Source organism: Rhinopithecus roxellana, chromosome 19, assembly GCF_007565055.1.
Source record: "Rhinopithecus roxellana isolate Shanxi Qingling chromosome 19, ASM756505v1, whole genome shotgun sequence".
NCBI classification, from domain to species: domain Eukaryota; kingdom Metazoa; phylum Chordata; class Mammalia; order Primates; family Cercopithecidae; genus Rhinopithecus; species Rhinopithecus roxellana.
The window spans coordinates 152,687-169,226 of NC_044567.1; the positions used below are offsets into that span (position 1 = coordinate 152,687).

General features: G+C 42.0%; 1 protein-coding gene across 1 annotated transcript in view; it reads right to left on the bottom strand.

Moving 5' to 3' along the window:
• LOC104667948 (myocardin) overlaps positions 1-16,540 on the bottom strand; it is a 95,507-nt gene that overhangs the window by 35,204 nt on the left and 43,763 nt on the right. The window contains 3 exon segments of the mRNA XM_030923667.1: positions 5,634-5,795; positions 9,374-9,449; positions 11,526-11,581. Coding sequence (XP_030779527.1) covers positions 5,634-5,795; positions 9,374-9,449; positions 11,526-11,581 — 294 coding nt within the window.

The window sequence follows — 16,540 nt, forward strand, 5'->3', positions numbered from 1 at the left end:
ATTATAAAATTAGCTGGGCGTGGTGGTGGATGCCTGTAATCCCAGCTACTTGGGAGCCTGAGGCAGAAGAATCACTTGAGCCCGGGAGGCAGAGGTTGCGGTGAGCTGAGATCATGCCACTGCACTTCAGCCTGGGCAACAAGAGAGAAACTCTGTCTCAAAAAAAAAACAACAAAAAAACCTGACTCAGGTGAAAAGACTGGCCCAGTCCCATGAAAAGGTGAGAACACTTTAGGAGGAAATGCTTGTCATTTGGAGCTGAAAACCTGGGCCCTTCTACTGTGGGAAGGCTGGGAAGGTCAGCCTGGGTTCTGTTTTACTCAAGCTAGGAGTCAGACGTCTGGACAACATATGACTTTCGCGGGAGCTAAGGGATGTTCACGTTAAGTGAAGAAAGTGAAAAAAAATGCTCTAATGACCAGCGAGAGAATTAACAAGCTAGAAGTAAGCCTGTAGGGCTCTCAACACAGAGGGATATTTCAGTAATAATGACCACTCATAAACTGAGCAAGGTCATGCTAAACTCCAGGATATAATATCTGTTCTCATGAATCATTGCTTCCATGTAACATAGTGCTTTTTCTATTCAGTGTTCTGGCCTGATCAGCGGTTTTCTACAAGGTAGAAATAGGCCATGAGGTGCATGCTCTCAGATACGGCCCCAAGTCCCCTATTCCCCCACAGAATGTCATTTTAGGGTGATGAGCCTGTTTTTTTTTCCCTCCACCTGGAAACTATAAGACCCTATGAATTCAGAAAGTCAACTTGCAGGCTGGGAGATTGATCAGAAACTGGTACTCAAGAGGGGAGGGGAAGAGACATGGTGCTTTCATCCTGCTGACTGCAAGAGAGATGATGTCTGGGAGTAAGAGGGAAAATCCCAGGGTAGGGACAGTCCTCTGTCAATAATGTCCTTCCCTGTGTTGGGAGAGGTTCCAGATTCTAGAGTTTCTTTTGGAGGGTTAGAGACTTGTTGGTCCTTAATGAAGTTTGGAGGGAGGGAGGCAATGATGGAATGATCCTCTCAGAGCTTGGCAGAAACTCAGAAACACAGCTGCAGAGAGAGCCGGAAAATGTAAACACATCTGGAAAGGCACGTGGACAGGGGAGGGAAAATACACAGAGGCTGGAAGAATGATACACAGTGCAACCACAACCAAGGGAGAAGATACGATCACAAGACGTGACACACAGAAGAGAGAGCTGGGTCACCTTTGCCATTGGAAGGACTATAGCTGTCTCTATAGCTGTCTCTAAGTACGCTCTCTCTAGCTGTCTCTAAGCAAGTCTTTATGATATTCCTGTTCACCTTGCCCATAAAAACTCTTAGGCACATTCAAAGGGTCATTGCTAAAGAGGCTGATGCATAGATGAGTAACAGGTGTTCAATTGCCCATTACTGCTGTCCGCTTTTGGATTTTTCTTGGATTAAGTCACCCTGTATCCTCTGCCTCTTTCTCTAGCCATTCCTTCTGTTTATTAGTCACAGATTCCCTGCTTCCATCTTAAATACTACTGCATGGGAGCCTCATTTTAGCCCTCTTCTCTTTTTATACATCCTCATTTCCCGCAACTACCTTCCTCCACTGGGCGCTCATGATTCTTCAGAGAAACTTAGAACAATTGGGAGCCAATACTGTCTACTTCCTGAGGCCAATAACTTTAAAATTCAGGAGGGGAGTGAGACATTTAGTAATAGGTAAGTTGTACAAATTAAAGAGAAAATTTGAGTGCACAAATAATTATGGACAAAATTGAAAAAAACTCAAAGAACTACTCTTGAAAAAGGTACTGGTTTCTTAATTTCCTTGGTTTCCTACGATTTTAGTAAGCAATGTTTTAAAACAACCAATCATTGTGATCATATTTAAATGCTTCCAGAACATGAAAAAATATGAAAAGGTAATTATAAACTATTTTGTGAAGTATGTGTAGGTTTGAATTTAAATTTGAAAAATATAAAACAACAACATAGACCGGCATCATTTATGAAGATTGTGGCAGACAGGACTAGCTACTTATCAAAAGCCAGGATCCCTCTTCCATAATATAAAGGCACTGCCGGAAATGGCTGTTCAGCCAGAGAATACCTTTCTCAGCCATATGTACTGTTCTCGCAATGGAATGTGAGTGAAGGTGATGTGCTCATTTCCAGGTTGAGATTTTTTTAATAAGTGGATGAACCTTCTCATCTTTTCTTCCCCCTTTGCTGGATACATTCAGAGAATGACAAAGCTCCAGGGCAGAGATTGGCAAACTAAGTCCTTTGTGCCTGCTGCCTGTTTTTGTAAATAAAGTTTTATTGGAACATAGTCATGCCTATTTGTTTACTTACTGCCCATGGCAACCTTCCTGCTACAGCATCAGAGTTGAGTAGTGACAGGGACAGTCTCAAGTATTTATTATCTGCTCCCTTAAGAAAAAGTGCCACCCTCGCTGTAGGGAATGGTGGCGAAACAAGACTGAAGGAGGCTTTTCATGGAGGAAATGCCTCTCTGAACTCTTTCCAAGCAAGAAATACATCTTTCTTGTTAAACTGTTGAAGTTTTGTGGTTTGTTCCCCAGCCAGCATTATCCCAACTAATAACAAAATAGATGCAAAATCCCAAATAAAATACTAGCAGTTTCTAAAACCAAATTTATGAGAGATTGTTTTCCCCTAGAAATTCAAGGAAGATTAGGAAAGGTAGCAATACTACGTTACTTGGTCAAAGAAGAAAAGCCATGTCATCATATTTTGAAATGCTTTGAAAGCATTTAAAAAAACTCAATATCTGTCTTGCAAAATACTCTTATTGCAACAGGAATAGAGAAATACTTCCTTAGAATATCTATCCTATACCAAAGGTTACATCATATACAGATGTGAGTGACTAGAAAAATCCCCATTTAAGAGAGAAACAAAACAAAAATGTATGTAATCATCAATATAACACATTACAACATAAAATAAAACATAAGGCAACACTAATATAATATAATAAATATAATATAATATTACTTTTGAGACACTGGCAAGGTACCAATAATAATAGTATTCTGTTATGTAATATAACAATAACTATTAAATTATATATTACCACATTATTGATTGTATAATATAAACATGTGCTTTATGTAATTCATACATATAGTTTCATATATAAGATAAATATCTATATGATATAGATATTTTATATAAGATATATATTATTTGGTTTGTATAATATAGTATATTATACTTTATAATATATAATTTGTCTAAAATGTATATAATGTATAAATAATATATTCATAAATAAAATAAACATTGTATGTAATTTATTTTACTAATGTACTACATAGACTTTTAGAAATTATATTAATTCTATAATATGCTAATCATTTTGTTGTGAAAAAGTACCAGCCAGTGAACCGAGGCAGAAAATAAAAATGAAGCAGAAAACAAATTCCATTCCCTTAGACCTGGACAACTTAAGATAAACTGAGAAACTATTGGAACTATTAAGATCTTTGACACTGCCCAGTTATAAAATAAATGTGTGAAATTAATAGGTTTCCCATATATGAGCAATAATCAACATGACTTTACTTAAAAACAACAAGCTTTGCAAAGGGAAATAAAAAAAGACTTGAATAAGTGGGAGATAGATACTATGGAAGAATTTATAAAATTATGTATTTTAAACATATGAATTCACTATAAATTAACACATAAACTCAGTGCAATCCTAAACAAAATTACAATAGAATTGAAGATGACACAAAAAATTGATTCTAATTTTCACTTAAAATACACTTGCAAGAGTAGCCATGAAGCATTAGGAAAATCAGACAAATGTAAAGAAACTTGTGAAGACAGATATTAACACAAAATGTAAAACAGATCATAAAATTGTGATAAACAAAAAAAATTCGACCTCTCTCGTAAACCAACCACTTAAATAATTTCAGACACACTAAGGATTTAAATGTAAAAATAAAAGTATATAGATATTACAAGGCAATCTAGATGCATAAACTCTATATTTTTGACTTAGGAAATACTTTCAATAAACACGAATTCAGAAAACATAATGAAAAAGATGAGGGGATTTGACTATACATTAATTAGGAACTGCTATAGGTAAAATTAACTATATAAAAAAATCAAAAGTGAAGGACAAACTGGTAAAAAGATGTGAAATACCTGTGACAGATGGAGGATTAGCATTTTTTTCCCTATATAAATAGCATACACAGAGCAGTAAAGCGAGAACACGCTCAGCACGAAAGAAGATAAAAAGCCAAGTATTGCCAATGATACATAATCACAAGGAAAAATATAATCTGCTAGAAACCAAAGAATGCAAATTAGAAGGAAACCTTTTGCCTGTCGTGTAAAAATAAGTCTTAAATGTACATGCACCCAATAAAAGAAAAATAAATAAATACATGTACAGGCACAGAACAGAATGCTTCAAGAAACAATAAGAGATGCCCAATGGAGATTTTTACCTGCCTGAGAGCTTATCAGAGTAAAGATGGTGGCAGTGCACTCCTGAATACTCAAGGCCAAGTTCAAAGGCCCCAGATATTTAGTGGGGAGGAAGAGAGTAGAGGAGAGAGAAAATCACAGTGGGATATGTAAGTGGGTACTGACAGACGAGTATATTGCCTCTCCTGGAGTTGATATTTTCATATTTACCAGTTCCAAAGGCAAAATTCATGTGGCCTCTGAATCGCTGGGTGAGAGCAAGATTTTAGAATGTGACTAAACTGGACGACAAGTTTTATAATAAACTTAGTTTTGGATAAAATGCGCTTATACATACTTTTTGACAATGTGTCAAAACATTTAAATGTACACTGCTTATTAACATCTACCAATAGTTTTCAGAGCGGATTGCGGGCATAGCTGGAGAAAGTTAAGTGTGTCTGTAGGAGAATTAAGCTCCCCTTTCTCCCTGTTACCATAGTTTTCCCGGTTTCCACCCCAAAGCCTCTATGAGTGAATTCAGTACTGGCAGGACGTTTGGGTTCCCCTAGTATCACTTGTTCAAAAAGTCTACAAAATGATTTTATACAGTTTATAACAGAATCAATATTTGTGTCTCCTTTTTGAGTATCTGTCCTTTGACTTTGTGGAGCCATTGAGAGCTGTCAGAGTTTTTCCATGCATTGTTTACCATGAACTTCACTCCCAGGAGCCTGTGAGCTGGGTAGGGTGGGTACTGTCACCTCCATCTCGAGGTGAAGTGACTGGGGCAACTGGGCCTGAGGTCCAGGTTTTCTAGTCTGGGGCCAGTGCTCTTTCTGCTGATATAGTCTACCTCTCTTTAAACAAGGAAGGCTAAAGAGGACCGTGATTTACTCCTAAGTAAAGGACGTCTTATAGGGGAGATGTTTTGAGGATTATACCTGGTCAGGTTCTCAACTTGCCTGACTAGAGCAAAATTATCCTGTGTTGACTTGGCCTTGGGGAGTACACGAATGGGAGTTGCAACCAATGCCCAGGATCCCTGGTTATGGAGAATGAACTGGACTAACAACCCATGGTATGGCTTTTGTCAGGTGAGAGGCCCTCATTCCCAAAGGTCCTAGCATGACAGAGCTCCAGGCTGCCCTCAGATCTCAAGAGCACCAAGGAGAGACATGCCATGTGTTCTAACTACCTTTTATGGCCTCTTTCACAGCAGAATCCACAGGAAGAATGTTTTTTTCCACCAGCTCCAGTGGCCCTGGTCGTAGAGCAATTTTTTCATTGAGATCATCGGCGAGTCGGGCTCTTTTCAGCTTCATCTGAGCAGTTGGAATGGACCTCTCTGCAGTGGAAGCTAAAGGGTTGAAATGAAAAGGATCAGTTCTAGAATTTGATGTCTCTCTCTCTCTCCTCTCTCCATCTCTTTTGTTTTTTGGCTTGTGGTTACAAAAGATTGTGTCACATTGTGCTCCACCATCCTAATAATTTTTTGATGCAATCATCATCACTTTACAGGGATTATCACCAAAGCCTAGACACTTCCAAATAAAGGCAAATCGAGAGGCACATGGAAAAGTCAGAGACGCTTGCTTTGCGAGGATTTCTGAAAAAAATGTGCAATTCAGAGATTTTGTAAGCAAGCAGTCTGCAGGGTCTGTATTGCTTGCCTGACCCTAAGCTATGGCACTTGGATACACATTTCGTCTGCATAGTGACCGGCATAGGCTAGGCCTGCAGTAAATGTTATCTGTTGTTATTATTAGTAGTACTAGTATGACTTTTAAAGGATTTTGGACTAGTCAAGGCTGTGACCGACTGAGTCAAACGTCCAGGTCAGTTGCGAAAGACAAAAAATTCCATTGAAACAGATATCTAATTAAACTGAGGGATTTTTAAAAGTTGAATTCATCCACAGGCAGTTTCTCATCATTTGGAGGGTGTGAAAGGTCACGTACAGAGCCTTAAATCCACTTCGATACAGCTGACACCAAACTTCCTTTTTAGGTTGGGCCCTGACTTATTTCTGTGGAAGAACTCAGAGGAGAATCCAGCTTTGTTCTCATGGAGAACTGTAAGTTAAGATTCTATAAGACTTTGCAACTTCACTCTCAACTTCATAAATCTAGAAAGTGAGATATTTACAGACAAGTCCCTTAGCCCCATTATTTTATTATTAACCACCTGCTAACCCAAGACCCTGTGTCTGGCATTGATCTAGAACTCTCCATACAGAAGAGGTCTAGGGATGTCTCATCCGTTGCCACAGGCTTGGCTGTGGAAGCTGCCTGTTCAAAGCATTTCACATTCAATGGAGGGAATGTGGATACTCCAAACCAAAGAATGGTCATACCAAAGCCCACATCCTCTCCAAAGGACCCCTTCCAGTTCTTTGCAAGGGCAGCTTGCTGGCTCTCTGCCTCAGCCATCTTTCTGACTCATCCTTTGTACCAACTCAAGACTGATGTTCAGAAAGCCCTCCTTTCTTCTGGTGCCTCCGTACAAGATGCTTCCTACCATCCACATCTCTCGATCCAGTTTTTCAAGACTGCTACAAATTTAATCTACCTCCTGTCATGACCTGTGGCTCTCCAGCCCAAATCTACCATTCCAGAGAGCCTGATCCTTATCCTTCTGTCTTCTATGTCTTGCTGCATTCACCTTTGCACCTTGGCTTATTTCCTTTCCCCACCTTGAACTTCTTCCCCACCCCCCACTACCAACATCGTACTTTTGGGTCCCAGCATAAGGCTTTCCTAACTCTTCCTGTTCTTACAGATCCCTTTTGCTTTGACTGCCTCTAGCAGTTACAAGCACAAACCCTTCCTCTTGCTGCTTCTGAAACTGGACAATAAACTCCTGGGCAGCAGGAGTCATTTTGTATCTAGCAGATCTTTTATGTTTCAAGAAGCTAATTCCCAATTTCTGTTGACAAAAGAGGACCCCATGGGAGGCACCAGAGATATGCAATTGAACTGGGGGTTAGTGCAGTTCACACCCTGATATTTTAATTCAAGACCATATTGATGGAAGAAATAACATTTCATATGTTTTTTTGATTATAGCAGTACTGTGTACTCATTGTCATAAATGTGAAAAATGCTAAAAAAGTGTGCAAAAAAATTGAAGGTTTCAAGAAAATCCCCACTTAGTGTGGGGATTTTTTTTTTTTTTTTTTTTTTTTGAGTCAGAGTCTCGCTCTGTTGCCCGCTGCAGTGCAGTGGCACCATCTCGGCTCACTGCCAGCTTTGCCTCCTGTGTTCACGCCATTCTCCTGCCTCAGCCTCCTGAGTAACCAGGACTACAGGCGCCTGCCATCGCGCCCAGCTAATTGTTTGTATTTTTAGTAGAGACGGGGTTTCACCGTGTTAGCCAGGATGGTCTCGATCTCCTGACCTCACGATCCACCCGCCCTGGCCTCCCAAAGTGCTGGGATTATAGGCGTGAGCCACTGCACCTGGCCTAAAAAGTCTGTATGTCATTTAAAATGACATCGCTTGGATTTTTGTGCAACTGTGATTTTTGTGCTGACACAGCTGCTGCCTCTAGGCTTGTAGGCACCACTGCAAAGGAGGTAAGAATTCTGTCACCTCCCTTTGAGGGTCTTTTTTTCCCTGTTTTCGAGACACCTGGCATCCTTTGGCTGCCTCATGCAGATCAAAGCCTCCCATCCCACACAGCCTTCCCTTGACTTCAGCGTTGGCCCCTTTCTCTTCCCTACCCTGCGAACAGTTCTCCGTCTTAAAATATCCCACCTACTTTAAGGTTGAATAAAGGTCAGTCTTGGAAAGCCAGAAAAAATAACAAATGATGCCAATCAAAGAACCAAGGTTCACAATTTCCAGGATATTTCAGAGCCTTTCGTGTGCTTTAAAGCTAGTGTTCAGTCTTGGAAGGAAATCCACATTCTAGAGAAATAGCATTCAGGCCTTGTGCAGGCTGTTCCCTCAGACTGCGACACCCTTCCATCTTTTTCTACCTGGCTCAGTCCTCACATCCCAGCCCATTTCCTCACTCCTCCCTGTCCATTCTGATTCCGATGGCTCTTTTCTCTGATCCTCTTCCATACACCCACCACACCAGGCATTTCCTTTCTTTCCATGATGGATTGTAAATGTGATTTTCATGTCCTCTGTTAGACCGTGAGACCATCTGAGGGCACAAACCTGTGGCTTTTTCATCGTTGAACCCACTGGCCTGGCAGAGCAGCCAACTCCTAGCAGACACCCAATACAGTGTGTGTTCAAGGAACAAATATCTCATAGGTAACTGTCAAATAGGGTTGGACCTCTTTTAGGGTGGGCACCAATGGTCTCGGGGATTCTGTCTCAGTTAAGGCAACTTACGAGGCAGGAGTAGAAGCCTCTCCTCCTGTATCCAGATGTCAGAATATGGGGACCAATTAGTTGTTTGTTTGCCTTGTCTCACGCACCCCAGCACAGAGGCGGCACCCTAAAGCAGCACTAGGCCTGCTTTGATCAGTACTAATTTCCTCAGATTGTATTCTCTGCACACCAGAAGGTAAAGGCGTCAGCAAAGCGCAATCAATTACCTGGAGGATACAAAGGCAGCGAGGGAACCGTGATCCCCTGCCAAAGCGAGTGATGATCCAGATTAGTAATAATTGTCAGCACATGTTGGACGTGTTCCTTGCACTCCTAGAAGTTACGTGATTCGCCGAGGCCTTAGAGTTAGGGAGGACATGGCACAGCTGAGATCAGAGCCGGAGTCTCTAACCCGCTTAACCATTTTATGGCTTCCCAACTTGGTTATCTACGTGGCCTAGAAGGCTTAGATGACTGCTTGAAACTACCACTTTGTAATGACAATGGAGATTTTTAAGAGGGCTCAGCAACTGTACAGAGACAAGTAACTGTGGGAAAATGGCCCGCCATTCTACAGCATCTCTTGGTGTCTGATTTCTTGCAGACTTACCTTGGAGTATGTGCATATTAACCAAGTTGGCACTGTTGCACCTGTTTCTGGCTTTGCGCTTCAGGGAATTTTTAGCCTGTAGAACCCAAACAAAGAGAATCACCTAGTTTTACCTTTTAAAAAAACTCAATTTATCTCACAGGAGAAAATAACCTTTTAAAATAATAAATGAAACATGAAAATATTCTTGGTGTCCCACATTTTGATGAAGGAACATTTACAAAGACCCCTCCAGTAATTTTTAGATGGGAAAAATAAGAAGGTAAAGAGCTTGGGTCCATGTCAGGGCTACAAACCTAAAGCTCTTTCAGGGGCAGGCAGGTTGGTACAGGTTAATAAAATGTTACTATAACAAGATACTAGGCTGCTTGTATTATAACCAATCTTGTTCCACTGCCTTTTTTTTTTTTTTTTCTTCGAGCCAGGGTCTCTGTCATCCAGGCTGGAATGCAGTGGCACAATCATAGTTCACTGCAGCCTTGACCTCCTGGACACAAGTGATCCTCCTGCCTTAGTCCCACAAGTAGCTGGGACTATAGGCGTGCATCCCCAAACCCAGCTAATTTTTTTTTTTTTTAATTTTTAATTTTTGGTAGAGACAGGGTTTCACCATGTTTCCTAGGCTGGTCTTGAACTCCTGGACTCAAGCAATCTGCCCACCTCAGCCTCCCAAAGTGCTGGGACAGCTGTGAGCCACAGCACCCAGCCTCCGTTTCCTCCGAAAACAGTCACAAAATTAACCAAGATCAGAGCTAAAACATTGCCTAAATCTAAAATAACAGGACAACGTATGCCTCTTTCCCATTATTCACCTGACTTCCCTTTTAGGACATGTGAAAATGTAAAGCCTACAGATTCAGGCCCACCAGGAGTTGGACAGGCATGAAGAGATAGGTTATTTGCCCAGTCTCATTATCTTCTTGATGGGACTGTCGGTAGGGCTGTTGCAGGCTGTGGGAGGGCCAACACTGGACCCCAGGTTTCTGATGTCTAGTTCTGAGATTTTAATCTCACTGTAGTAGATCTCCCAGTGGCCCCCTGAGAGGGGTCTGGGAATCACTCCAGTTCTGATAAGAGTCTGCTGTTCTTTGTTATTCTCCAGGTAGTAGGAATCACAGCCACTTGTGAGCTACTTTGAAGGGTAGCAGATCCCTCCTCTTCCTCTCTACCCACAGACAAGTTGCAAAGCTAGCACTCTCAGGCAAGGAAACACCGGCAGGCAGATACTCTCTTTGCCTTTCCTTCTCACTCAAAGTGTTGATACTTGCTAAATAGTATTCATTAATATGTTATTGACAAATTCAGGTTGCAGAGATTTGTTATGAAGGTACAGAATATATGCCAAATCTCACCCTCGAATGCTACAAAAAAAGAAGGGAAAAAGCAAAATAACCTTTTGCCTTTAAGTAGCTACAAATAAGGTCTGTATGCATAAACCATGCCTTAGCATTGAATTGGATTTTTTTTTTTTTTTTTTTTTTTTTTTTTGAGACGGAGTCTTGCTCTGTCGCCCAGGCTGGAGTGCAGTGGCCGGATCTCAGCTCACTGCAAGCTCCGCCTCCCGGGTTTATGCCATTCTCCTGCCTCAGCCTCCCAAGTAGCTGGGACTACAGGCGCCCGCCACCTCGCCCGGCTAGTTTTTTTTTGTATTTTTTAAGTAGAGACGGGGTTTCACCCTGTTCGCCAGGATGGTCTCGATCTCCTGACTTCGTGATCCGCCCGTCTCGGCCTCCCAAAGTGCTGGGATTACAGGCTTGAGCCACCGCGCCCGGCCGAATTGGATTTTTAAAAATCTGATTGTTGTTAAAAAAATGACGGGAATAAAAGGTAAGGCAGCTTGAAAGCTGACTCCACTTCCCTCTCTAAAGTGTTTTTGACTCTAGTGCATCCTTACTGTAATTTCTTCCAACATTAGAAAAATGGGGGACTTTTTTTAAAAAAGCTACAAAATAGGAGTTTCAGAGCTAACATAGTTGATCCCATTTTTATAGTTACTGGTTAATAGGAATCAGATTCCATATGATATGAGGGCAGGGGACTGACAAATTGACTGAGTTTGTTGTAGGAATTCTACACGCATCCGCCAAGGGTTAGCATTCAGAGCTTCATAACCTGTAGCCTAAGCTTGGGTAAAGACATGTGCAAAAATTACCTTGTCACTCTCCAAATGTTTTCTTTGCTCATGGAATTCAGTTGGACGTTTCAGTGCTGAAACAGACACACAAAATCATGAGTGGAGACTGGGTTAAGGGCATCGGTCAGTATCGCAGAGTTTGCCGGTGTGCTTGCTGAGTTATGCACAGTAGGGAGGTGATTGCCTTTATTAGGCCACAAGCAATGAGAGAGGACAGGCCTGGAGGACACCAGCAGCCCTGAAGCCATAGGAGACAGAGGAAGTGGAATCGAAGCCTCAAACAGGGGGAGTAGCAGAGGCAGGATGTGCAACAAGAAGAGAAGTGATGGAAGCAGGACATTCCAAGTTCTGGAGGAAATAGAAGGGGTGGTGGAAAGCTGAAAACAGAAAGAATGCTCTGGTTTGAGGGAGAGGTGTAGACTTGGGTAACTAACACCCTCTTTGACTTTGCTCTGTCCTAGAGTGCAAAAGGCTCAGGGGATGACTGTGGTCTGTGTCTGTGGGGTGGGGTGGTGCTTTGGAGGAAGGGACTGTACTCTGGATAAAGTGTGTGGCTGGTAGGTCAGGAACATGCAACTGAGGGTGTTGAGTGAGAAGCAGAGAATCAAACTTTGAGGGCTGGAAGGAACCTTGGAGACAGGGAAGTTAACTCCAACAGTGAACAGAATGGGGAAACTGAGGTCCACAGAAATTGATTGACTTGCTCAGGATCAATTAGGGCTGGGAACATAGGTCCTGTGACAACTCTAACCTCTTTCAAGGTGTGGTATGTAAAATATTAACAACCAGTAGACACAGGCACTGGTCAGTCGTACAGAACACACGGCAGCTGCGAACAACCTGGACAGAATACCAGCCTTCACTCTCTTCCCATGACCTCCTCCTCATCACAACTTCATAGCACCTCTTATGGGGGTTTATTAAACTCTTTTGAGCAAAGAAATAGAACATCATTTTGCAAAATTCTATATTTTGCCTTGATTTTCCTAATCTAGAACAATCTCAATCAGGAGCCACAAATAATCACTTTTCATGATAAGTGATAAGGTGGATTAGCAGTTACAGACTTGCATTGATTTTTCTCCCTCTGAATTGTATGTCTGGACAACTTGAGGAATTACATGATCCAGAGTTCCAATATTACTCGAACAGTGGTTTACCGTAAGCTGCAGGCAATGCAATATTCTTCCAAATGTTGGCCAGCACAAAAATTAGGTTTCTGACCAGATCAGGGTGTGTGTGTGCACACATGCCTCATTCAACCCTTAAGACCATGCTGAATCTGGACACAGTTTTCAGCAGGGTTTGCTGGAGATCAAGCAGACATAGTTGTAGTCACGGTGGCTACCATAATGGTAGTTGGCCATAGTATCCTCTTTAAGGATGCTGCTTGGGGAGTTAATAAGTCACACTCTCTATAAATCTCCCTGTTCACCCCAACATTAACAATGTTGCAGAACTGCCCCATCTGGCTTCCTTGTGCCAAAAATAGTTGACAGGCATCCTTCTCACTGTGACCAAAGATTAAGAGACTTCCCTTCCTATAGAAAAAAAAAATGAACACGCTTCTTGAATACCATTGATCTGGAAACTGTTTTACAGTTGTCTTTGCTTTCTGCTTTTTACTCTTAAAATGAGCTTCTCTGCAAAACCTCCCTTTTTAGATGACCCTTTTCTCCCATTTCTCCCAACTCAGTGATTCTGAGAAATTTATATGCAGCTGTCCTGTGTTGCTCATGCATTTTCTTTGAGTTGGGTCTGGTCATCATCCTTAATAAGGCTTGCCTTTGCCTGCGTTTGATCGCAGGTGGAATTTATATCGAGGGAGTTCTGCAAAGCAACTCCCTTTCCCCTTAAGCAACCAGATTATGATACAAAGTCTGCTTGAAGTCCAGTGGGCCATTGTGGATCTATACAATCTTTATCAATAGGTCTTTCCTCTGTCCTATCTCTTGGTAATCATTTAGTTAGGTATTGCATATTGGTGTAGTTTAATTACTTACATAACCCAGAAAAGGAATCGATCTTCGTGTAGTCTTATTAAGTGGCTAAAAAGAATAGCATACCCTTTTCATCTAGAAACTCCCTGAAGGGAATAGCATGACTAGATCTTGGGATATCTCTGACATTCCAAACACAATTGGTTTTAACTGGGCTTGGGGTTTAGGAGGAATTTAACGGGTTCTCATGTCTCTGAGGCTGTTCAATTCTTATTAGCAAAGCGTATTAATTGTTCTAAGAAACACTGTATTTCCTGTATCTCAGCTTCATAGAGCTACAATTCATCACTTCTTGGTGTTAATAACTCCCCTGTGAGATGATTCACACGGTCCAGTTCCCTGATGCCAGGAGCACAAAGGTCTTCTGGAATCTTCTGCCACAGGGTGGAAGAAACTATCTCCATTTAGCAAGGACTTGGGAGGAAAGCCAGAGAGGTCCACATGCTCTTCTCCTCAGAGGTTAAGGGGTGTTATATGGGGCACTGGCTTGAGGTCACACCATGGAAAACTATCCTGCCATGGACCTGGGGTTGAGGTTTGCCTTCTCAGTGACCACAGAGACCGTGGGTTTTAGCCACCTCCCAAAAAGGCCAACAAAAGCAATGGCGCTCCCCACCTCTCAGTTGGCTTTTTGGAAAATACATAAAAACCACTTCTGCTGCCAGCCTGGGGAGTATCAAATGGCAACATTCTGTATTTAAAGAACTTTGACATTTAAGATTGAAAAGGAATTTGGATTCTACATTTTAAAAAAACTCCATGTGATTTTGAATTAAAATACTGTTGTAAATTCAATCAGCCACACATATAACTCGTTCCCCCCGGAGGAAGATTAATGACTCCTCACAAGGGAATTTGTGTTCTTGCCTCAGAGTTTTGTTGCAGGCTATTCCTATTTCTGTCCCCAAAGCTATCGCTAATTTGGGTCAACTGAGCATATAAACATTTGCTTACTTAGAAAAAAGATTCCGAGATAAGAACGGTCTTCCTGCAGTCCTCTGCTCTCCACTGTAACCTCATGCCTCCAGCAGGATCCCAGAAAGAGGAGAAAACAGGCCGTGGGGCCACAGAGAACTCAGTGAAGGCAGGGGCCTCACTCCTTAGCACAGGGTAGGGTCCCTGGAGTTGGGCAGCTCTGGCAGCAGAAGCAGGGCTGTACCTGGTGTTGGGCTGTGCCTGGTGCAGGCCCTGACTTCTCTTAATGGGACCATTCAGCCGCAGGCTTGGAGCAATCCCAGATCCATTGCTACTAACAGGACCAAGAGGCAGAATTAAAGAGCCAGAGACTTGAGGGCAGCAATGAGTGCAGCGTTCTCAAAGTGCAGCCTCCGGACCAGCATCTTCAGCAACTGGGAACGTGTTAGAAATCCCAATTCTTGGCTGGGTGTGGTGATTCACCCCTGTAATCCCAGCATTTTGGGAGGCCGAAGCAGGTGGATCACGAGGTCAGGAGTCCAAGACCAGCCTGGCCAAGATGGTAAAACCCTGTCTCTACTAAAAATACAAAAATTAGGTGGGCACGGTGGCAGGAGCCTGTAATTCCAGCTATCCAGGAGGGTGAGGCAGGAGAATCGCTTGAACCCAGGAGGCAGAGGTTGCAGGGAGCCAAGATCGCACCACTGCACTTCAACCTGGGTGACAGAGACAGACTCTGTCTCAAAAAAAAAAAAAAAAAAAAAAAAAAAAAGAAAGAAAGAAAAAAAGAAATCCCAATTCTTGGGCCCCAACCCAGCCGCACAGAGTCAGGAACTCTGCCAGTATGGCCCAGGAATCTGTGTTTTAACAAGCCTTCTGGGTGATTCTGATGCAAAAGCTTCAGAACCGCTGTGATGGGATTTGTAAGTCCAGTGGATCTTGATCTAGGAGTGTTGGGAACCTAGGACTTCCAAACGGGAGCAATGAATGACCAGGACTGATTTTCAGCATTTCAAAAAGCTGAAGAGAAAGAGTATGTCTGCCCAGAGAAAGGCTGCTTAGACTAACAAAGCTGTCACTTTTCATTGCTCCTGCCCAGAATCATAGAGACTTGGTTTAGTTCCGGTAGTTCTCATCAACAAGCACTAGCTGGTAAATTTATATACCATGAATTAGAAAATTAACTTAAAAACATAAAATTAACTATTTAAAAATGCGTGGATTAATAATTAATTATTATTCTTTGGGGGACAGGGAAGACAACGCTATTTTAAACGTAAGACCTATGGCGGTGTTGGGTAGAACTGAAGAAGTCCTGGGTGGCTAAAATTTTGGGAACCATCCATTTGAGCTCTGCTCTTGCTTTGCCATCTACTTTTGGTATAACTTGGAGTAAGCCTGAGAGTTTTCCTGTGCTCTCACTTTCCCACTTGTAAAAATGGGCTTATTCATGCTTGTCTTCTCTCCATCTTGCTTTTAAAGACAAATTGGGTCATAAGAACTTTTTTTTTTTTTTCAAACAGGATACATACTACGTATAATGATAATGCTTTGGAGATTATATTTTCTTTTACGCTTGGAAAAAAATTGCTAGTTCAGTACTCCAATGATAGTCTTAAGGGTCTGTTACCCCAAATGATAGTCTTAATGGTCTGAAAACAGTGCCTTTCCCAGTGTAGCTTTGTAATGTTCAAGACCTGGCTAGCACAGTTGGAGAATTTGATGCAACATCTGCGAACACTTTGGAATTTCTCAGAAGGAGGGTACAAGGACAAATTCAAAGTGTGCCTGTAATTACTGGTTTTCTAGTTTCTAAGGAACAGGGAAATGGGAAAATTGAAGGAGAGATGGGGTGAAAAGAAGGAAGGTAAGATTTTTGACCCAAATGGGATTGACATGAAAATCCAGGGCACCTTTCTCTATCTCTGAATTTGAGATGTTAGAAAGAAGGGAAGAGGCAGACAGATTAATTCCCTTGCGCCGTGTACTGCTCAAACAGCCGACAGTGTGTGGTAGGGTGCTGTAGGGAAAAGCCAAGTCAAATGAATGCACTGAGAAAAGGAAGAGAGACTTTGTCCGGTCAACTTCTCAAAACTATCGTGAAGCTGCATGTGATAG